The sequence below is a fragment of the Myotis nattereri genome, assembly GCF_964212035.1.
Source record: "Myotis nattereri genome assembly, chromosome: 13".
NCBI lineage: Eukaryota > Metazoa > Chordata > Mammalia > Chiroptera > Vespertilionidae > Myotis > Myotis nattereri.
Genome location: NC_138088.1, coordinates 27,418,960 through 27,441,796, shown reverse-complemented (window position 1 = coordinate 27,441,796; position 22,837 = coordinate 27,418,960). Strand labels below are relative to the sequence as shown.

General features: G+C 40.8%; 1 protein-coding gene across 1 annotated transcript in view; it reads right to left on the bottom strand.

The window, feature by feature from the left end:
- Positions 1-22,837, bottom strand: part of ANK3 (ankyrin 3) — a 294,328-nt gene that overhangs the window by 109,637 nt on the left and 161,854 nt on the right. The window contains exons 15-22 of the mRNA XM_081104730.1: positions 21,937-22,134; positions 20,190-20,288; positions 19,806-19,904; positions 13,854-14,051; positions 8,138-8,236; positions 4,916-5,014; positions 4,732-4,830; positions 4,110-4,205 (exon numbers count right to left, since the gene is read on the bottom strand). Of these exons, the coding sequence (XP_080960856.1) occupies positions 4,110-4,205; positions 4,732-4,830; positions 4,916-5,014; positions 8,138-8,236; positions 13,854-14,051; positions 19,806-19,904; positions 20,190-20,288; positions 21,937-22,134 (987 nt within the window). The remainder of the gene's footprint in view (positions 1-4,109; positions 4,206-4,731; positions 4,831-4,915; positions 5,015-8,137; positions 8,237-13,853; positions 14,052-19,805; positions 19,905-20,189; positions 20,289-21,936; positions 22,135-22,837) is intronic.

The following is a 22,837-nucleotide window of genomic DNA, read 5'->3' as shown; positions in this document are numbered from 1 at the left end:
TATCTGTGTTGTGTTGAAAAGATTGAACATAAGCATTCACTAATTTAAAAAAAGGGAAACAGATCTGAGTGATCAATTGTATTCTGCTCATTACTACTCAGGGAATTGAGTATTTTCAACAACACAATTGAAACACCTTCATTCATATCTCTTCCAGCATGTCACACTGAACTTAAACATTTTTATAAATAAGGTTTTTATTTTGGAACAGTTTTAGATTTACAGAAATATTGTAAAGATAGTACAGAGAGTTCACCAAGTTTCCCCTATTATTAACATCTTACATTATTACAATGAATGGTACATTTATTACAATTAATGAACCAATATGAAGACACTATTATTAATTAAAGTCTATATTCAGATTTTTTAAAATTTCCACCTGATTCTGTTTTAGGATCCCATTCAGGATACCACATTGTCTTTGGTTGTCATTTCTCCTCGTGGCTGTGACTTTCTCAGACTTTCCTTGTTACTAATGATTTTAACAGTTTTGAGGCCAACTGATCAGGTGGTTTGTGGAATGTCTCTTTACTGGAATTTGTCTCATGTTTTCCTCATGATTAGACTGAGGTCATATGGTTTGGAGAGGAAGACCACAGAGGTCGAGTGCCATTTTATCACATACCATCAACATGACTTGGTGGTGTTGACGTTAGCCTTCCTCACCTGGCTGACGCATCTCCATGCAGTCTCTCTATTCCCTTGGCCCCTTCCACTCGTTTTCTTCGGAAGGAAGTCACTATGCTCAACCCAGGCTTCAGCAGCGGGGAATTACTAATATATCTATCCCGTCAGCGTGTGTAGGCTCAAAAATTAGAGTTCTTTTGCCTGAGAAATGTGTCTCTTCTTCCCTACTTATCCAGTCACTTACTTACCAGAATGGACTCAGGGCTATTTATTTGATACTTTGCACTAAACCCCAGTACTGCTTTTTTACATTTTTGCTCAAGCTGTTGCAGCTTTCAGCACTGGGGACTCTTTCCATTGATTCCTGTGTCCCTTCGACATGTCCCCATCATTTTTGTGTGTGTACTTATTTACCTGTTTATTTGGGGTGTAGGAGGGGGATATTTCCTTATTATTTTTTGGCACTACCAGATGTTCCCAGCTCATTTATATATTTCCTACCCTAGTTCTAGCTGGATCCAGCCATTTCTCCGAGGAGCCCTGGTTCCCTTTATAAGAGAATGGAATTCGAATCATAGATCTGGCTTGTTGGCGTGGCTCTGTGGTTGAACATCCACCTATGAACCAGGAGGTCACAATTTGATTCCAGGTCAGGGCACATGCCCCGGTTGCAGGCTTGATCCCCACTATGGGGTGTGAAGGAGGCAGCTGCTCAATGATTCTCACTCATCATTGATGTTTCCATCTCTCTCTCCCTCTCCCTTCCTCTCGGAAATCAATAAAAATATATTTAAAAAGAAAAGATTGGACATAAGCATTCACTAATTTTTTTAAAAAAAGGGAAACAGATCTGAGTGATAGATGTATTCTGCTCATTACTACTCAGGGAATTGAGTATTTTCAACAACACAACTTAAACACCTTCATTCATATCTCTGCATACCAGCTTCCATATAGTCAGTTTCCCTCGCTGCACCTTTCTCAGAATTGCCACATCTTACACAGTGCTCCTAAGGAAGGCAGCTTTCTTTTAAAAAGGCGTTTTTAAAAACTAAAGTCTGCTTCTGGAACAATGGGGCCCCAGTAACTGGCTGTGCAAAGGTCTACCTCTGGTGGAGACAGTGCTGTTTTTAGGGAGTTTAAGGTCAGACTCCACCCTGAATGGCGTCAATCCTCCTGTAAACTGGATCACATGTAACTGCCGTAGCAGGGCTGGCAGGGTGGTGTCTCAGCGTGAAATACAGTCTCACATACCAGAGCTGGGCTGAGTCTTAGGGACTGGGATGGCGTCTTTTCTAATCAGTGTGAGAACTCCATTTAGTCAAAGCCTCATTTCTCCCATTAGGCCAACTGAATCTTTCCTGTGAGCATGAGTCCTGTCTTCTCTCTAAGGCAGAATCCAAGCTGATGAGGTTGAGTGTGAAATGGCTTTGGCCCCAAATGCGGTGTGTCCTTCATTAGGAATCTGAGCCTTGATATCCATCTTTCAGAAGATTTCCTGAGGCTCTAACCTGACTTTCCCTGACTGTAACTTTATTTTCTCCTATAGCTTTTCTGGTATCAAGGAAGCACGTGGAACTTTCTGAATGGGTGACAAAGTCATTTACAGTCAATCATATTAGACTGGATTTTGAACTGTTCTAGGAGTTTCCATTCTCTAACATTGAAGTACAAGTCTTATATATAGGGTGTTCCAGAAAAATGTATACACACACTTTGAATAAGTATAAAGTCAGTGTTCATTAAAATACATTTCATTTTCAAAATTGAGCTATTAGCTGTTTCAGCGTCTATACATTTTTTAGACACCCTGATTTTGCTGCAGTGACTTCACATCTAGCATGGTGACAGCTGGCCATTGTTTACTGCCTTGTCCTCCTCCCTCTCATTCCCCACCCTAGAAAGAGCTCCATGAGATGTCTATAAAATTAAGGATATTAACATTATTTGTTTAAATTCTTTTCTTGAGAATTTAATAATAGATAATCAAGATAACGAAACACTCAAGAGGTATGTGAAAGCAACATATGGGAATCTGGAAGAAGATAAAGGTGGGGGGGATAAATGGATATGGAAGGAGACCTGACTTGAGGCGGTAAATACACAATACAATATACAGATGATGCATTGTAGAATTGTACACCTGAAACCTATATAATTTTATTAACAATGCCACACCAATAAATTCAGTAAAAAAAAGAAAGAAAGAAATGGGCCCTGGTTGATAACCATCATGCTGCTCCATTAAAGCTATTCTTTTTCACCCATTATCAAACTTCTCTCTTGTAATTAGCAGGCTTATTATTTAGTTTCTAAATATGTAGATAGTCAAATAACCGAATTTACTGATTGCTAAAGAGCATCTCAACCAATGTGTGTGTATGTTTTTTTAAAAATTGATTTGAGAGAGAGAGGAAGAGAGAGAGCAAGCAAGAAACCTCGGGAAAAATCCATGTGAGAAACATCTATTGGTTGCCTCCTGCACACTCCCTACTGGGGATCAAGCCAGCAACTTGGACATGTGCCCTGAACAGGAATTGAACTGGCAACCCTTTTGTTACACAGGATGACAGCCAACCAACAGAGCCACACTGGCCAGAACAACTTCTGTGTTTTCTATGAAGCCCTGTGTATACAAACTGTCTGCAGATGCAAACTGTGCCTTCTTTCAGGACGGAAGGTGACAGATGAGAAAAGGAGGCAGAGATAGTAAGTCCAAGTATCCCAGAGTCTTAAATTTACCACGTACAGAGTCAATGCCAGGCCTTGTGTTGAGTCATGTGGTCAGGAATTATTCAAATAAGCCTCTGATACGGTGCAATATCTGCTCTTGATTCCAAAGCTACCAAATCCTGCTGCAGTTTGTAAAGAAATATCTGCTGCGTTAAGGCCTCCTAGTAAAGATTCACTTAAAATTTTAATAAAGCGCTACTGTTTTCCCTATGAAAATTCAATAGGTGAATGGAAGACAAGTGAAAGTGGTGGTAAAAATCAAGTTGAGCCTATCTCTAATGTTTCATGTTATAACAATCTCATTTTTATAATAATGCTAACAAAGTATCTATTAATCATTTGGGAGTTTAAAAAATGTCAAAGAACCAACTCAGAATGCTCCATTTTCTTAAATTGCCGAAGAAGGATGCTAAAGTATTTCTGTCTACATCTCATTCAAACTTATAAAAAATAGCCAAACAAACAAATAAATTTAGCTTTATATGGAATGACAAACTCTATAGCTCCGAATGCAACTTTTAAAGGGGTATTTTTAGTGTTTTCAAGTTTTCTTAATATCAGAGATGAGAGTTTTGCTATGCTAAAGTGCCAACAATGAGGTGACAACCTCTGGAAACATGGCTCGTAGTCTACGAACAGAGGAAAGAGGCTTCATCTCTGCAAAGCCCAGGAAAGATCTACTGTCTGATAAACGTCTTAAAAGATCTACTGTCTTAAGGTAGCCAGGCCCGGCGTCCACCACTCACCGTTGTGGTAATGGTCTCCTCAGTCACGACCTTCAGCGTGTCCACCACTGAGATGTAGCCAAGCCTGCGGGCAATGGCGAGGGCAGTGTTCCCATTCTGGCAAGAGGGAAACGGGAACAAGGAATTAGCCAGGAATTCCACGTGTCTCAGTGCCTGTATGTTTGCATCTGTCTCACCCGTACAAATCCTAAGACCAGTGTCTCCACAGCCCATTCCATTGCCACGTGCAAAACACTTTCATCAGACATACTTTGCAGGAAACCCACCTAACCTGTTCCTACTCTTACAGCAGAGTCTGAGCTGCTACCGACTGAATCCAAGAGGTTCTTAATGTCCTAACGAATCAAGGAAACAAATGCACATTTCTTCTTCTTATGTACTTCCCATAGGGGGCAAGGTAATCAACAGTTTTTGAGTGTGAAACACTAATCGCAACTCTCCCTCTGGACAGCTCACAACAACATAATTACTAGTATTGTCCTTTCCCCTTCATTCTGCTGAACGCTTGCTCATGCCTATGCATGAAAGTAAAAACAAACAACTGTGGTGCACAATGAAAAAGGTGAGAAGATGCTAGTGCCCGGGCCCATCTGCCTTTCCCTAGCTGGCCCTCGGCTCTTACCACAGTGAGTTCATTGGGGGAGGCATTGTTCTGAAGCAAGACGTTGATTATATGTGTATGTCCTTGTTGAGCGGCTTGATGCAATGGCGTATACCCATTCTGTAGAAGGAAGGTGGAAGAAATGACTCATTTCCTCAGACACAATAAATGATTTCGGTGGATACAAAGGATAAAAGGAGTTTACCTTTGTTTTGGCATTAACTTTTGCAGAATGCTGGAGCAGGAAATTAACAATCTTGTTGTTTCCATAGTGGCAACCCACGTGGAGTGGGGTGTATCCCATCTGTAATTACATATTTTTAAAAAGAAACATCGTAAGCACACTTGTAGTAGCAGTCATCCCAATTAGAAGCAAAATTGTTATTTAACCTTTCTTTTTGAGCTGACAGAAATAGTTTTTCCCTATAAAAAACACCACCACCAAAACCAAACCAAAAACACCCTTGATAATCCTCAGAGCTAGTCTTCGGTGTAAACAATAATACCATCTCACATGAAAATAGTTACCCACATCACTTCCCAACGTGCTCTCTTGCATTAGCTAATTCTATTCTCAACGACGTTTCAAGACTGAACGGAGGGATGAAGTGACTGATAGCCTGGATAGGCTGATTCCGTGGCTTCTTGGGGAGGGGCCAGAAGACTTCTATGGAAAGATTTTGACTAGAATTTACTGAGAGGGTAATAAATAAAAACTCTAATCTCTGAGAGTGTAAAATCAAGGTTACAAAACGAAGGGGCTAAATGATAATACGAGTCAGTAGGTGAATATCAGGATGCATGACAGAGACAGAAGGAAGCAGAACCATACTAAAGCTGAAGAGGCTTCTGTGAATGAGCTCAGGTCTGGGAAGTCTGAACCTGGTCCAGGTACACATGCTCCAGTTACAGTGTCCTGCTTGGCCAACCACAGTACAGTGTGAAGACCACCAATTTAGACAAAGTGCTGGATTGTTTCTTAGATGAATATCAATGGATGCCTGAGGGGTTATAAATTCTATCAATTTAAAAAAATACATAATGTGTGTGTATCTGTATTCTAGACAATGATTTTTAACTTGTTATTTATTTTATTGATGAGAGAGAGAGAGAGAGAGAGAGAGAGAGAGAGAGAGAGAGAGAGAGAGAAAAACGTCGACCGGCTACCTCCTGCATGCCCCCTACCAGGGGACTGAGCCTGCAATCTGGGCATGTGTCCTGACCCCGAATCAAACTGGCGAACTTTCGGTGCACTGGACAACACCCAACCAACTGAGGCAGGGTGACAATGATTTTTTAAAAATAAGGATACTCCAGATATTTTGGACACTTTTTAACAGACACCACCACACAGCTAAGAGGCAGAGAGATGTTTCCCAAAGTGCATCACTTGTAAAGGGCAGAAAAGGTATGTACTTCAAAAATATTATAATAAGTGCAAAAATGATTACCGACTGTGACCTGAGGTGGTGGTGGTGGGTGGTTAGGAGCAAACCCCGTAGAGACTAAGATTCAACCTGAGGGGTCATGGGTGCAAAGGGAGACCAGAAGGTGCACGCACCCTTTCCTCTCCTCCAACCTGCCCTTGAGAATCACTGCCATGCCCCCTCACTGAGTACTGGATGTTCTGAGGCAAAATATATTGAGAATCTTAACCCATGCCTTCTAGAAGTTTTCATCTAAAAACAGAGAGGTAGCCAAAAAAGTGTTTAAGTCTGTGTGTGCATATGTGTGTAAATGAACACAGGGTGAATACATTTACCATGAGATTGCAAATTCCTAGAGATTTATTTACTTTTTAATATATTTTTATTGATTTCAGAGAGAAAGGGAGAGGGAAAGAGAGACAGAGACATGAATGATGAGAGAGAATCATTGATCGGCTGCCTCCTGCAAGCCCCCAGCAATCCATGCATGTGGCCTTGACAGGAATTGAACCCAGGACCTTCAATCCACAGGCTGATGCTCTATACACTGAGCCAAACCTGCTAGGGCTAGAGATTTCTTTTTAACAAAGCAATTCAAGCAAAATAATGAATATACACTAAATGCTTTTATTTTCAAAATGTAAAAAAGTAAGGAGAAACCATTCAGCCCAGGGGTGGGCAAACTTTTTGACTCGAGGGCCACAATGGGTTCTTAAACTGGACCGGAGGGCCGGAACAAAAGCATGGATGGAGTGTTTGTGTGTACTCATATAAATTCAAAGTAAACATCATTACATAAAAGGGTACGGTCTTTTTGTTTTTTAGTTTTATTCATTTCAAGCGGGCCGGATTCGGCCCGCGGGCCGTAGTTTGCCCACGGCTGATTCAGCCACTACCAGTGGTTTCTCTGTACAATGCCAAGCCACCTAGGAAGGCATTCAAGGTTAAGGACAATGAGATTGTTTAGATTTGAAAAGTTTGGGAGGGAAAGAGTGAAGGGAGAGCAGGGCAACTTAGCCACCAAATGGGGTCAAGGAGTCTCCAGGGCACAAGGAGTTTCAGAGAGGGAAGAGGGGAGGAGCTGGCCTGCTTGGACAGCTCTGCCTAGGGCTACCTCCCCTCTCCTATTTTAACACAGTTTAGAAAGCTTAAAGGATCTTGCCTGGTCATGTCTCTCTCGGGCAGCTTCTGTTTAATAGAACACAGTATGTGTGGAGGAGCCACCACCATAGAGCCAGAGCCATGCCTAAAGTTGGCTTTATCTGTGCAGCCCCATAAATCCAGTCTAGATTTGATGTCTGCACACCTTTTTACCTGGCTAATTCCTGAGGTAACTATGAAGTCATATCTTTGATGATGACACTAAACATCCATTTTCTTATCTGAGCTTAAAATTGTGGCATTATGTGAGATTCATCTATCTATCTATTTCTTAGAAGAGCTATTTTGGGAGAGGGAGGGAGAGGGAGAGGGAGAGGGAGAGGGAGAGGGAGAGGGAGGGAGAGAGAGAGAGAGAGAGAGAGAGAGAGAGAGAGAGAGAGATACACCAGCAAGCATACACATCATAATGAATTTAGCAAGTAGTAATAGCTGAATAAAATTGAATTTATCCTTTTTCATGGACTAGGCCTGCACCAAGTTAGAGATCACAAATTACTGAATTTTTTAATATGCTTTTTTTACATCAGTTACAAAAACTAAGAAACGTACCAGCTTTCACACTTTCCCCTTGGAGGGTGGATCTGTTGTGACAAGGACCAATAGCGCTAACACAGAAAGGTATTGATATGCCGCTAGGACAAAATACCCGAGCCATTCAAGATAAAGGCATCTGGGTACCAGAATCAGAGACTTTAGGGTCCCTTGAACAGATGCACATGGGAAATATTATGTATAAAAGATACGATGGAGGAATTTGCTTTTCCCCCTAAAGAACTGTACTTGCGTCCATACAGGAGCCACTAAGAGACACATTGTGTGGGCACATTCTTTCTGTCTACCTTGGTCTGGGCGTCCACGTGTGCCCCTTGGTTCACGAGGACTTCGGCCACATTCACTCTGTCCTCTTGAGCAGCCAGATGGAGTGGGGTCAGGCCACTCTGCAAAAAAGTCCAAGTACACAGGCATGTTTGTGAAGCATTTCATAAATTCCAGGGGAGAAAGCCTAGAATTTCTAGGTTAAAAAACTCTGGAGAATAAGTTTATACACGAGCACTGGGGCAACACTGTTATCTACAGGCTTAATGAAAAATTTCAAACACTCAGAAGCGGAGGGAACAGACAGACTCTGCACTCATCACAGGGTCAGCAAGCAGCAAGGTTTTCTTACACTTGGTTCATTCAGCCCTAATTCCTTTCCTCCCCTTTGCACAGTATTTTAAAGCAATTCACAGACATTAAGCCATTTCTTCTACATACTTCAGTGTTCACCTTAAAGCAGTGATGGAGAACCTTTTGAGCTCGGCGTGTCAGCGTTTTGAAAAACCCTAAGTTAACTCTGGTGCCGTGTCACATATAGAAATTTTTTGATATTTGCAACCATGGTAAAACAAAGATGTATATTTCTGATATTTATTTTATATATTTAAATGCCATTTAACAAAGAAAAATCAACCAAAAAAAAGGGGTTCGCATGTCACCTCTGACACGTGTGTCATAAGTTCGCCATCACTGCCTTAAAGAACCCCCCCCCCCCCCCCCGCCGAAAAGAATTATGCAATTTTTTAAAAAAATATATTTTACTGAATTTTTACAGAAAGGGAGACAGAGAGTTAGAAACATCGATGCGAGAGAAACATCGATCGGCTGCCTCCTGCACACTCCCCACTGGGGATGTGCCCACAACCAAGGTACCTGCCCTTGACTGGAACCAAACCTGGGACCCTTGAGTCCACAGGCCGATGCTCTATCCACTGAGCCAAACTGGTCAGGGCAAAAATTATGCAATTTTAATACATCACCAGCTTTAGCAAAAAAAGATTAAAATAAAAATCATTTATAAATTGAATATTGATATACGATAATATTTCCCCCAGTAAATATTAATACTCAAAATTGACAAATACTTCCTGTATGTTGTTTCTGGGTAGGAAGGATAGCCTGTGAAATGGAATATAAATGCTGTATCATGAGAATTTCCAGGTCATTTAGATGGTGTATGGGTTTAATGAGACTAAATATTTGAAACGGACTGTACCGCAGAATATGCAAACTACATGATTATTCTGATGGAAAAATAATTACTAGGACTATGCCCTGGTTTAGAAATCTTCGGTGTTGTGAAGAAGTTTTCTCAGAAATAATAAGAGAAAGTAAGTAGGTACAGATGCTTCTAGATTATTTCCTTTCCTCCATTATGAGCACAGAAGTGAATATTGCAGGCCTTTGTGCCTCCCATTTTGCCTATGTACAATGAGAACACCAGCCTGTTCTATTTTCCAGAGAAAAGTACTGGACCAAAAGCAGTGTCAGAAAGGGTTCAGCCCCCTTCCCATCTCACGGCACACATAAACAGAGCGGTGGTTATTCTGAAAAGTGATTTTCAACCTTTTCCATGTCATGGCAGACATAACCTAATTGCTAAAACTCTGCGGCACACCAAACAATGTATTACATTTTTTTGCTGATCTGACCAAAAAGTGTATAATTTTCATTCATTCACACTGATGGCTATTGTTGTGTTGGCTGTTGCCATTTTTTTATTTGACAACCTAAGGGAAAAGAGGTCAGTGCCCCGGACTAAACAGTCGGGTGTTGCATGTCTTAAAAATCCCTGCGGCACACCAGGGTGTTTGTTGCGGCACACCGGTTGAAAATCGCTGGTCTAGATTCTGCACGTTATTTACTTAGGGGTTGCTATTCTGTCAAACCAAGGACTACGGGAGGGTATTCCGCATGACTTTTTGATTTTCCCCCTGCTTGACTTTTCAATAATGTCTATATAATTTTGGAGGAGGCTCACTCAGACAGAATAAAGGGGACATATGAAACGGAGGACTGATGCATTCCCTTGAACTCCCAAGAAAAATAAGCCAGGGCCCCAATGGCACCACCCAAGACTGACATGATCATAGAACAATGTTCCATGTTCTGCTCTAGAGGAAACAAGTACTGTTAGCCATAACGTTTTGTGAAAGTGTCATGGTCACCTATTCGAAGTCTGAGGCTTTTTGAAACTCGGAAGACACTTTACCGGGGTTACCAGCACACCTGGGACATGCCCCACTCTCTCGTGTTGCCCTATTTCCTGCCCGCTGTGGGTGACCATCTACCTATGACAGAGGCATTTTCAACTTCCTCAGGCTTCCTTCTCCCCTTCTCACAAAGGCCTCATTGTTACCTTTATGTGCACACCTGCTCTCTAAAGATCATCATAATCCTGCATTTCAACTCTGTCTTTTTTCTTGCTGTCTTCCTGAAACCACTGTGAGCTTGTTGAGACAGATACTGTACGTTTAATCTCTCTATAACCAGCGTTGAACATCGGTTTTTAACCCACCTACTAATTGATGGAATCAGAGGACAAAAGCAAACATCCTTTAGGTAAAACAGAATATATTCAATAAAGAAAATTTTATTTTTATAGCCATGATTTTGGTAAAAAAGATTAAAAAAAATAATGTGATCGTTAAAATAGCCTCAGTTAAGCTCGGAAGTGACCTGTTAATCTTTTATGGGGTTCTGACCATTGCTCATTTAAAAAATGGTATTTATTTGGGAAAGAGAAAACACCCCCAAGTCAGAATAACCACAGCTCTGTTTAATACTCCATTTGCTTTATAAAGAAATAGAGCTACCTGTGGTCTATAAAATCCAGGCGGGAAAATAGCAACATCAAAATAAAAATCAAAGCAGATCAGACACTAGCACTTTAGCAGTAACTCAAGTTCACGGTCTTCCTTAAAACTGCTGAGAACTACCGGTTACTAGTAAGAAAAGAGGTAAAACAAAGTGTTTTGTGCACGAGAAATTTTCAAGAAAGCGATTTTTTTTGGGTTAATATTTACTTTTTACAAGGAAATAAAGTCTGGTGTTAAACGGGAAGGTGGAATGGGTAGCTGGGAGGAGTGGAGGAACAGTGACTGATGTTTACAACCCTGGCAGCTCAGGAAAAACTGGCAGAAAACTGTCCGAGTTCCTCCTGGATGATAATGTTCTGCTGATGATCTGCTTTCACACCAGGGCTTACTTAAAACAGAAAACAACAAGCTAGAAGGGAAGCAAAGATTTACACATGCCATTGTCCTAGGCCAGTGATGGCGAACCTATGACACGCGTGTCAGAGGTGACACGTGAACTCATTTTTTTGGTTCATTTTTCTTTGTTAAATGGCATTTAAAGATATAAAATAAATATCAAAAATATGTCTTTGTTTTACTATGGTTGCAAATATAAAAAAATTTCTATATGTGACACGGCACCAGAGTTAAGCTAGGGTTTTTCAAAATGCTGACACGCCGAGCTCAAAAGGTTCGCCATCACTGCAGTTTCTTGGTTCTGTGAAGTTCTTGAAAGCTCCTTAAGAACCATGTGCTAATAGGAAGCCAGCTGATCTGCTCTTCAAACTGTCCTGGAAGTATCGCTGCGTATATTCAGGAAGGTGGCTGATGGTTTATCACCTATGCCTTTTGGTCTTTAGAATTGCCTTTCGATGCCCCGTCTACCAAAGCACTGACAAATTCTTTCTAAAGTATTATCCGCCTAAAAATAACCTATGATTCTAAGGTGAATATCCACTTGACTGGAGTATTTGAAAGAAAAGAAAAAGCCAGTCAATCACACTATATTTTAATATCAAACCCACTGAAAATGTGAATCTGTTAACCAATTGTTCAGGTCTACTTTGTCTCTGCGAGAATGAATGAGATACGATATTCTGGGCACACAAGAGAAAATACACTCTAGTTAGGCAGTGGTTCTTAACCTTCTGGCCCTTTAAATACAGTTCCTCATGTTGTGATCCAACCATAAAATTATTTTCGTTGCTACTTCATAACTGTAATGTTGCTACTGTTATGAATCATCATGTAAATATCTGATATGCAGGATGGTCTTAGGCGACCTCTTGTGAAAGGGTCGTTCGACTGCCAAAGGGGTGGCGACCCACAGGTTGAGAACCACTATCGGATGCCAGTATGTGCTTCACTTTGCGAAGGCCAGGCTCTCTACCTCACGTAGACAAGTTGAATTTTGTAGCCAACTCTTAGCAGGCTGGTTTACATACTGGTAATGAACCTTAGACAATTCACAAGCTCACACAAGTCCTGATCAGAATAACTATTTGACATTGCTTTGTGAGTCCCATTAATGCTGAGACATGCATTCCTAAAAGGGATGTTTAAAAAGATATGAGAAAATCAAACTGATACACCAGAAAAAAGGGAAATGAAAAAGGTGTTTGCTCTGTAATGATCAAAAAGGATCTTCAAGATATTAAAGCTGCGAGACAGATTTCCCTGGTCTTTTGGTCTACAGAATTTGTTACATTACAACCTCGGGGATTCAGATTAGTGCAGAGTAACCTTTTTTCAAAATTGTACAAAGTCCAAAATGAATACGATTACTCATTTCCACTGTGAAGGCGCTGAATGTTATCTAGTTAATCCTCATGACATCTCCGTGAAGTAAATATTATCTTTACTGGAGGATGAAACTGAGGCTGAGAGAGCTCACACACATTACCCAAATGACACATCTCCACTAAGAGTTCGATTTAGGATTTAAATCCTCCGTGATTCTGAAACACAGGCCACATGTTAAAAATAAAGAACTTGTTTGTCACCATAAAACTATTCCTATGTTGAAACTCTACTCCAATATCTGAGCTACAGCTGGGAAATGCCACGGCTGTGCCATCACTAACTGGCGAGGAAAAGCTAACTGCTGGGGAGTTTCAATTATCAAGAATTTGGGGGCATTCTTGCAGGGGGTGTGCTGTTTGAAGACTTAGAAACATCCATTCTGTGTTTTGGGCAGATCTCAGACGCAGGTATTCATTCATAGGTAGTCAGCAAATCCTAATTCTCTGATACATGCAACAGTACTGCAATCAGTCTTTGCTCAATTGTGGGCTGGGGCTTTCTTCACTAATAATAGGAATGTCAAATATGAGGACCGGAATTTGAAGAATTTTGGGAACAGTCTTTACAAGTTCCTCAGAACTGCTAACTTACATACGAAGACTAAACGTGTAAACTAACCACCTTTCTAATTTATTGAATAAGAGATCCACTTTAAGTTTCTGTTATTAAAATGAACTCTTGGAGAGCAGAACGATTTCCAATTTCTTTTTGTAACCTAGGACTTAAACTGAGATAGGCAAGAAGTAGGTGCCCCAAACATGTCTGTGGAATGAATCAACAGGCTACTGCTTACAATTTCTCACTTGTTACATTTTGGTGAAATAACAATGCTACCCTTTGAATGAACTTTATAACATAACTTCATGTTTTTAGGTAAACTTTGTGGACTTCATTTTCATGACTATATGTTACTCAACTGTATGACTTTGCATTTATTGACCTCCCATTCTCTTACTGTTTAAACAGATTGTTTCCAAGTTTTTGCCATGATAATTAATACTTTGGTAAACATCTTCTTGTGACATTACACTTTACACTCCCTATCTGACCCAGATTTTTCGTGACTTCCTGATGACTTTCTTGGGAGGTGAGGTTCTGTTGTGTTGTCTACTTTGTGGAGAAAGAAAAAGGTTACCTTATTGCTCAGGTTCACGTTGGCATTTCGGCTGAGGAGCAGTGACACCATATCCACGTGACCCTCCTGAGCTGCAAGATGGACAGAAGCAATTCCTTGCCGGGTAACTGCGTTTGCATCAGCACCATATTCCAGCAGAGTCGTCGCTATGTCCATCTGGTTCTTTTTGGCAGCGATGTGCAGTGGCGTATAACCATTCTGTCAACATGAACCACTTGGTCACATGCCCAGTCACAAGATAAAAACGTGCGCAGTACATTTTCAAAACAGTATGCCTCCTTTTCTATTGATTTTTAAAAAAAATTTTTTTTTAAATCTTGATTAAATAAGCAAAGACTGATAAATCAGGCAGTGTCATTAATGTAGCGCCCTCATGTCTCCCACATCTAACAAGGGAAAGTATAATACTTCTAAACAGTTTAATGCAAGAGTCAGAGTACCATTGGTTTTACAAAAGGAAGATAGGGTTCCCCCTTACAGGGAGTTAAGTTAGTAGGTGCTCAATAATTACTTGCTTTATTTAAATTGGGGGTGAGAGGAAAACCTACTAGGAAACAACAAACAAAATGGTCATGTTCAGATCTATTATTCCATCTTGAAAGTCCCTTTGATTGCTTACAGGTTGAAATTTTTAGTTTTCATGGTAGTCGATTGCTGTAATCTACCCCTATTTGATCGTCTCATTGCCTCTTTCACAAAACTCCAGTCTCTATGCTATGTTTCAGTTGCACCCTTTCCCACAACAACATACAACTCATGTTTCTGTCTTGCCTACTGTACCAAAAATACTTTCCCCAGCATGCCCTCTGGGCCAGCATCTATCCATTAAAGATTCGGCTCAAGGGTCACACCCTCATGAAGTCTTTTACTTTGCCCCTGCTCCCTTCTACACCTGCTCCCCACTTGACTGACTCCAATCAAAGTCCTGGATATATTTAGTGGCTATCTTGGATATATAGTAATATTTATTATTATTTACATATGTGTCTCCTACTAAAATATAAATTTATTGAAGGCATGTATTGTGTTATATTTGTCTTTGTATCTCTAGTATCTCACAATGACTGGAGAATCCTCAGAATTTGAGTCAATCTTACTAGAGCTTGAGAACATTCTCTGATCTTTCTCTTATCTGACCCTTAATGCTCAGAGGAACAGACAACCCAAATTCCTTTGACAAAATTTTTTAAAAATATGCCTTTATTGATTTCAGAGAGAGGAAGAGAGAAGGAGAGACAGATTGAAACATCAATGATGAGAGAGAATCACTGATCAGCTGCCTCTTGCACACGCCCTACTGGGGATCGAGCCTGCAACCTGGCATGTGCCCTGACCAGAATCGAACCATGACCTCCTGGTTCATGGGTCAATGCTCAACCACTGAACCATACCGGCTGGGTCTCTTGACAAATTAAGAGTTAGCTGTGCCTTAGGAACCGTCAGAGTCCTCTGCCCTTAAGGGACCTTGTCTTGGCTCACAGTCATTTAACAGAAACGCAAGATTACATTTTGACATGAACATGAATCTGACTATATAAAACATGCCAATAAAAGTTAGACTGATTTCTATAGACAAGAGGATTTAGAGAGAGAGAGAAAAAAAACATCAGAATCTAAGGATTTATAATTGAGAATATGATCTAAATTCAGACAGTGGATCGGTCGCAGTCTTTCCAAGCCACGTGGATGATGAGTCAGAAACAACACAGAAGGTGCTGTCCTACTGATCGGCTAGCCTACTGCAATCAGCTTGCACATTTAAGGCATTGGTATACCCTAGCATGAGAGCATTTTGCTCTTGAGAAATACTCTTTCTGCAATCAAATGTAGAGAAACGATTTAAACTATTGGTTATCAACCCATGAAAGTGGAAATGCCGCTTCCAGACTCTTGTGAAACCAGCCTCTACCAAACGGGATGAGCCAGGGTGGAAGACAATTTTATATCTCTATTTTTAGTTTTGACTTATTGCCATCTGGAAACTCCAGCTGACCTGGGAAGCATTTGGTCCTTGTTCAGACACACCCTTCAGCGATGGCCTTCAGAAATGAGAGCTTTGGACTCTGCAGTGAGTGACAGACAGGAGGGGGTGAGCTATCAGCGTCCCCACCCCTGTATGAAAAGGAAAATTCACAACGCGGTGCTAAAACAGGAATTCTGATTAGTCCATAAGAGAGGCAAAGGCAAGATAGAGTTTAGCTTCATATCATGCATCTTGTCATTTTTTTTTAATTGCTTTTGTTACTGATAATAACCTTCCAGTTGGTTGCTTCTCCAACCCTAAAGGCAGATCCGTATCCTCTGAGATATGACAATCCTCTCTAATTCCACCAAAAAACCCCTAGACTCTAAAAACCCGAACCTACAGAAGCTCTGGCACTCTGTAGCACAGGTCAATTCCAGACACATTCCTCATTATCACCCAGGGCTTTGCCAAGCTCCTTACCTGAGACACAAAGGGAAGCATGAAGCCAGGGAAAACAAATCATGGCCTTACTGTGGAATGGATGGAAAGGTAATGTTGAAAGACTTTAGGGATAATAAACAAGACATTTCAAATAAGAAACAGTTCATCTTGAGACCTGTAATGGGATTTTCTAAATTGCCTTAGCTTTTCTAATTTCTAGAAAGTAAACTGTTTCTTCCTTGCCACACTAAAGGAGACAGATGCATTTATCAGAAGAGAAATAAAATAGTGATTCAACTGTACAGTAACGTTAACCAATATTTTTTTTTTCCTCTGGATGTAGAGGGCAAAGGACATCATTTTAAGATTAAAACAAAAGCAAATGTAATTTTAAATGATCAAAAGTAATATATTTACATCAGTTTTTCCCCCAAGAATTTCAGTCTCTGCTGATCCATATTAGCAGATATATTATACATTTTAAGGGAGAGAAATCGGACAAACAAAAAGTTAAGGCTCACTATCCCTTCCACTAGTAGTGGCCACGTCATGCCTAAACTGAAGCCAACCGTATCTGCCTCAGGACATAGTTCAGGATAAAATGGATTATAGAAGCCCATCTACTTTTTAGGCAGCCCCCATCCCACATTACCAAAAATCACATCATGTTCCTAGGTTAAGTATGGCTAAGAAAACATACTATCAATCCTACAAAAGAGAAGAAAGGCCAGAAGAAAGCATCACATACTCTGAGAACCAAGAATGTGAATTAAGTAAGAGTTAACATTGTCATTGCTGTCTTAACCAAATGCTAATCATGTCCTCTAGAGCCTTTGTCCTTTGTTTCTCACCACAGCCAGAACTCAGAGGTTCCTGAGCTCTCTCTCGCCATTTGCCTACCCTCGATCCATTTTCCCTCCTTCCTTAATAAATGAAACTCTGGTGTTCTGTCCAGGTGAAAAACTACATTTCCCATCATCCCTTGCAAAATTAAGTGGCTAATGAGATATAAAGAGAAATGGCTGGGTGGAGCTTACAGGAATACCCTATTGTCTGACTTTCTTTCCTGCTGGATGCAAGACCTGGCTGACTAAGCAACAAAAACGTCTGGAGGGAAAACCCAAAAGATTGTTAATGGGCATGAGAAAAATGGACTCTCATCAATTTAAACCACTATGGTAGGCCTTTTTCCTAGCAAATGATGCCAACCCCTAAGTGCCTTTGCTCAGGATCAAAGTCTAGAAAAACACAGACGCTCCTGACCAGGATCACTGCCCTGGAAAGTGGGAGTAGTTAGAAATGTGGAGAGATGGCATTACAGAGGCTCTTTTGGGTCCATTGTGCTGTGGGAATGAGAGGGAATGTCCCTTTAGAAAAGCCCTTGTTCAATTGACTGTAAAAGATAGCCCAAGGCTGAAGGGCTGTTATAAGGAATTAGTTCAAGAACTGCTTTTTAATTCTTTGTAAAAAATGTTTTGCAGATGCAAAACCATGAATACAAAGTCTTGGACAAATTTAAAGCTGAAAAAAATCAACCACAAATATATCAACTATTGATTTAAGTTATTTTGTGGATGGAGAGGTGGACTGGACTCATTTTATTGTACTTACAAAGTGCTTGGCACTAGTTGTGTCAAAATGGTTGCTCACATGCGAGAAATAAATAGTTCACTTATTAATTATTTATTTATTAATAACCTGGGGTTATTTATAACATGAAAAGTGGCCCAGGCTCAAAGGGATATTAAAGTGAACTGAAATGAAATGTACAAGCATTACATTTCATTATACATTTTGTTTTAAAAATTGTGGTAAAATATACATAGCACAAAACGTTCCATTTTAACTATTTTTAAATACATTAAGTACATGCAAATTGTTCTCCAACAATTAGCACCATCCAGCTCCAAAATGAAACTCTGTACCCACTAAACACTAACTCCCCATGTCCTCCTCCCCTCAGCCTCTGGCAAACAGCAGTCTACGTTCTGTCTCTGTATAAGTGACATCACACAATATTTGTCCTGTGTGGAGCTGGCTTATTTCTCTTAGCACAATGTCTTTGAGGTTCATCCATTTGGCAGCATGTGTCAGCGTTTATTTCCTTCTTAAGGCTGAATAATACTCCTTTGTACAAAGAATCTAAATTTTGTTTATCTAGTCATCCTTCAATAGACACAGGTTACTTCCACCTTTGATTATTGTGAATAATGCTGCTATTTGTTTTCTTTCTTTTTAGATACAGTTTTGTTTTTTTTAAAGTCAAGGCATGGTTATTTTATGAGAAAGAATGTTTATGAGAGTCTGAAATTATGGAAGAAAAGCTGCATTTAGATGCAAAGCAAGTCTGAGAGCTTGATTTTGAATTGCAGATTTCATGGAGTATAATTCTGGAGAGAATGGAGCAGGAAATGTTTGAGAAAGACATAAAAAGAGGTTCTGAGGAGAAATTCCTCCGAAAGATAACCTATTCTCTAAATGGAGAAGGCACCTAACACTTGTTCTTTTAAAGTATACAAAGTAATCTAAAATAGCCCAAGTTCATTGATCTGTGTGTACCAGAGGTTTGATCTATACCAGTGATGGCGAACCTATGACACTCATGTCAGAGGTGACACGCGAACTCATTTTTTGGTTGATTTTTGTTAAATGGCATTTAAATATATAAAATACATATCAAAAATATAAATCTCTGTTTTACTATGGTTGCAAATATCAAAAAATGTCTATATGTGACACGGCACCAGAGTTAAGTTAGGGTTTTTCAAAACGCTGACACGCCAAGCTCAAAAGGTTCGCCATCACTGATCTAAACACCAAGTTTAAGGAAGAGCACTGTAGGTTCCCAAAGTGGAAGAGTAAAAGAAAGATATATAAAAAGCATTAGGGATGCTAAAGTTCCTTCAACCAATAATCTTTAGTGAAAGAACTGGGCAGCAGTTAGATTGTGGTTTGTGTCACTCCAATGTTCCTGATCATAGCCACTTGCGCAAAAATACAGCACTTCCTAAAGCATATTTCCACTTACCTATCTTTCAATAAATACCTCTCGAATCCAAATACCAGAGGGATAAAAAAGCCATACACTCCATGCATCTCTTTTCTGAGAAATCTAGGTTGTCTAACTGCTCAAAAAATGCCTTAACAATAAGAATAATGATTCCCCTTAGCAATATTAAAAACACATAAGCAAAACCTCCCAACTTAGTTTATGAAACAAATAACTCGAAGGCACTGTTTTACAGCCTGGGAAAATGCAGCACATATTTTATAAGGTTGACAAATCAGAACTCTCTTGCACTTATGTTTCTCATCTGGCTCACGGGTACCTGAACTTCATGTCCTCCCCAGGCTCCAGGATGTCCTGGATTTTCAAGGAAAATCAACTGACAAGTAAATATTTATTGAGCATCTACTAGATGAGTTGACTAAATAGCTGAAGGCACAGATTCCCTAGGAGAGTATAGTTCTGTGCAAGTGGAAGTGGACGTAGAGATGGATGGGCACTGCCCGCCAGTGTCCTCATGCCGTCGAGTTACAGGTACCTTTGCAGCCGCATGAGGTGAGGCTCCTTGGTCCAAAAGCAGAAGGGCCACCTTCTGGTTATCGTAATGTGCAGCTACATGCAGTGGAGTTAGCCCGCTCTGAAAACACGTGCAGAAACAACCAGTGTCAACAGTGTCTTAACATCCGAGGCCTAGAGTTAGGAGACGGGATTAGACCGGGTACAACATAGAGTGCACTTTACACTGCAGTTGCCACAACACTTGGACCCCAGCACTCACCTATCTCCAGTGTTCCTTGTCCTATGAGACTTAACTATGGTTATCATTTACTAGCAGGTGGCTGGTGGTGAATAACAGCAAGTGTGTGTTTTGTTATCGTGGAAGGGGCCTGTTTGTTAGACAGGGTGGCTGGTGACCCCCTACCTTCCCAGCGGCATCAGGAGACGCACTCTTCTGCAGCAGGAGGTTGGCTACTTCAAGCTTCCCGTATTTTGCTGCCACATGAAGGGGAGTGAATCCTTTCTGAAAAATGAAACATAAAAATAATGAACAATAGAAATGACCCAAGGGCATCTCTCTTCTGGAACTGATGAATCATTAATGAGGAGGAGCAGGTAAGGCTGCACTTAAGAGGCAAGACGGGTAGGTGACAGTTAGAGAGTCCCCTCACCAACAAGGAAGAGCAGGATATTTCACTTCTCTGTGCGCTGACTGAGCCACAGCAGGCCACTGACGCTGGGACTGAGTGGCCCTCAGTCCAGGATGAGGTTGGAGAGCTGGATCTGGGGCTTATTGTAGGGCCATTTTGGGATTTCATGTTGTAGGAAGAATAGGTTCCAGAGTCCCAGGTGCAATTTGGATTTGGTGGGCTTGGGAACATCCAGGGCAAATCTGGTCCTCCCATAATTTCAGACTGGAGCCTTTCTCTTCCCATTTTGCCTTTTTCACATGTATGCACATATCTTTATGTTTGTTCCAGTCTTCAGGAGTAGGAGCCAGAGGTCCTCACACACAGGTGAACTGAACTGAATAAGAACACCAGGTGCTAGTCCAATAAACAAGTAGAGTTGGACACTGAGGTTGAGTACTAATCTCCCTTGCTCTCAACTCCTACAAGGATCTGGGTATCTAGCACTTCTCCCGTGAGGGAGGGACCCAAACATGAGACAGGGACTGCAGGGTCATCAACACATTTGACCTCATGAGATTATAGCCAACTAGAGCCAGTGGGCAGCTGGCTTGGTGAATGGGCTGGGGCACTCAAAACCCCAATGTTTTACACATTGAATGAGATCCAGGAACTTACATCTTAACTTTCCCGAAGAGCCTAAAGAATCACAGGAGGTGAAGTTTAAGGTCATCATCATTTTTTTTTCCAGATAGTTTCCTATCAAGTATTTATAATTATTGTAATTATCTTGCTCATTGGTTATACATTAATGCTTCTTCTTTGCACCCAAATAAGATAGTGCAACACCATTTCCAGCTATCTTCCTACCACACCTACAAGGTTTAAACAGCAACTTAAAAAAACGACCTCTAAATTTTGCATCTGCAGAGCAAGTATGTGGAACACTACCATTCTAAGGTATCAGAGTCAAGATTTAAAAAAAAATCAGAGCATAAGTCAAACAACACAATAGTAACAAAAGGAATGACAACAACAAAAATTATGCCCCCCCCCCCACCAAAAAAAAAATTTCTCCTCCTGATTTGAAAGAAGTATAAAAATATCAACCAACTGAGCTCTGATAATGTGGTTTATATACATGGTCCCAGCTAGAGAAATCTCTGGCTATGTTTTTAAAATCACCAGTTAAATCTATCAAATAACATTCAAGAAATATCTGACTCTAGATATCAGTACGTTTTCATTAGAAGATAATGTACTGAGAAACTTAAGCCAGACACAAAGACACACACAAACTTACACATACCCTAACTACCCTCCCCCACTCCAGGGCTTTGCTGGCCATGTTGGGACTACCCTGGGATCCCAAGTGTAGGTGATGATATACAACCGTTGTACCTGTTGCCAGGAACAGGTACTAAGGAATTTTGAGGAGGATGCATTTTGGAGAACACAGCAGAAATGGTAAGGACACATTGGGGATTACAAGGAGGATGTATTTTGAGGGACAGAGTAGGATTCCAAGACTTGTTTTCACACCTTTGTTGTAATAGACAGAGATGCGCCATGATCCAAAAGGAATGAGGCCACGTCCTCATGCCCTTCTCGGGCTGCAAGGTGGAGGGCGGTGTACCCAGAAGTTGTGGCTGCGTTTGGAGACGCTCCTTGCTGCAACAGCTGCTGGACTATATCCGCCTTCCCCAATCGGGCTGAGATGTGCAGTGGGGTTTGGTCATCCTAAATGGCAAGGAGGAAATGCAAGGCCGATTAGCTGAGAAAACAATGGTACCCTTGAGAAACATTTAGCAAATTGCCTGGTATCAGAAACTAAAGTCCAACTCTTACTCAATAATAAAGAGAATCTCATTTACCTTTTCCTCAAGGTTCAGAAGGGTGGAGATGGTAAACCTAAGCTTAAATACATTTCTACCAAACTATTAGTATGAAAGTATGGAAGACATTTCTATCTATAAATTATTTCCACTACCACCTGCCATACTTTATCAGTTTTTAATATCTAATGGCTCCTTTTTTGGGAGATAAGGAAAAAAATCCTGGTAAACCTCAAATACCTAGGAGGGATATTAAACTTCCACCAGTTTTCACGCACTCATATGGGATGAAATTTATTGGTGGTGTCTTCCCATCACCAAGAGTTGAGGGGGCAGTATAGGCCTGAACAGGTATACCAGCAAAACAGCTCCCAGCCAACAGGGCCAATGGGGGCTGAAAGCCAGCCTACCCTCTATTTGCCAAGTTGTACATCCTGGCATAGGCTGCATCTGCCTTGAGTGGAGGGGCACCTTACACAATTCACCCAAATGCATAAGGCCCTCACTAAGTCCTGTCCCTTAGGTCCCTATGCCCAAGTGGGAGAGGCATCTATTCCTCATTTGTCCAAAGATGCTCTATGGTGGTCCTCCACAAAGAAATCCCCTGC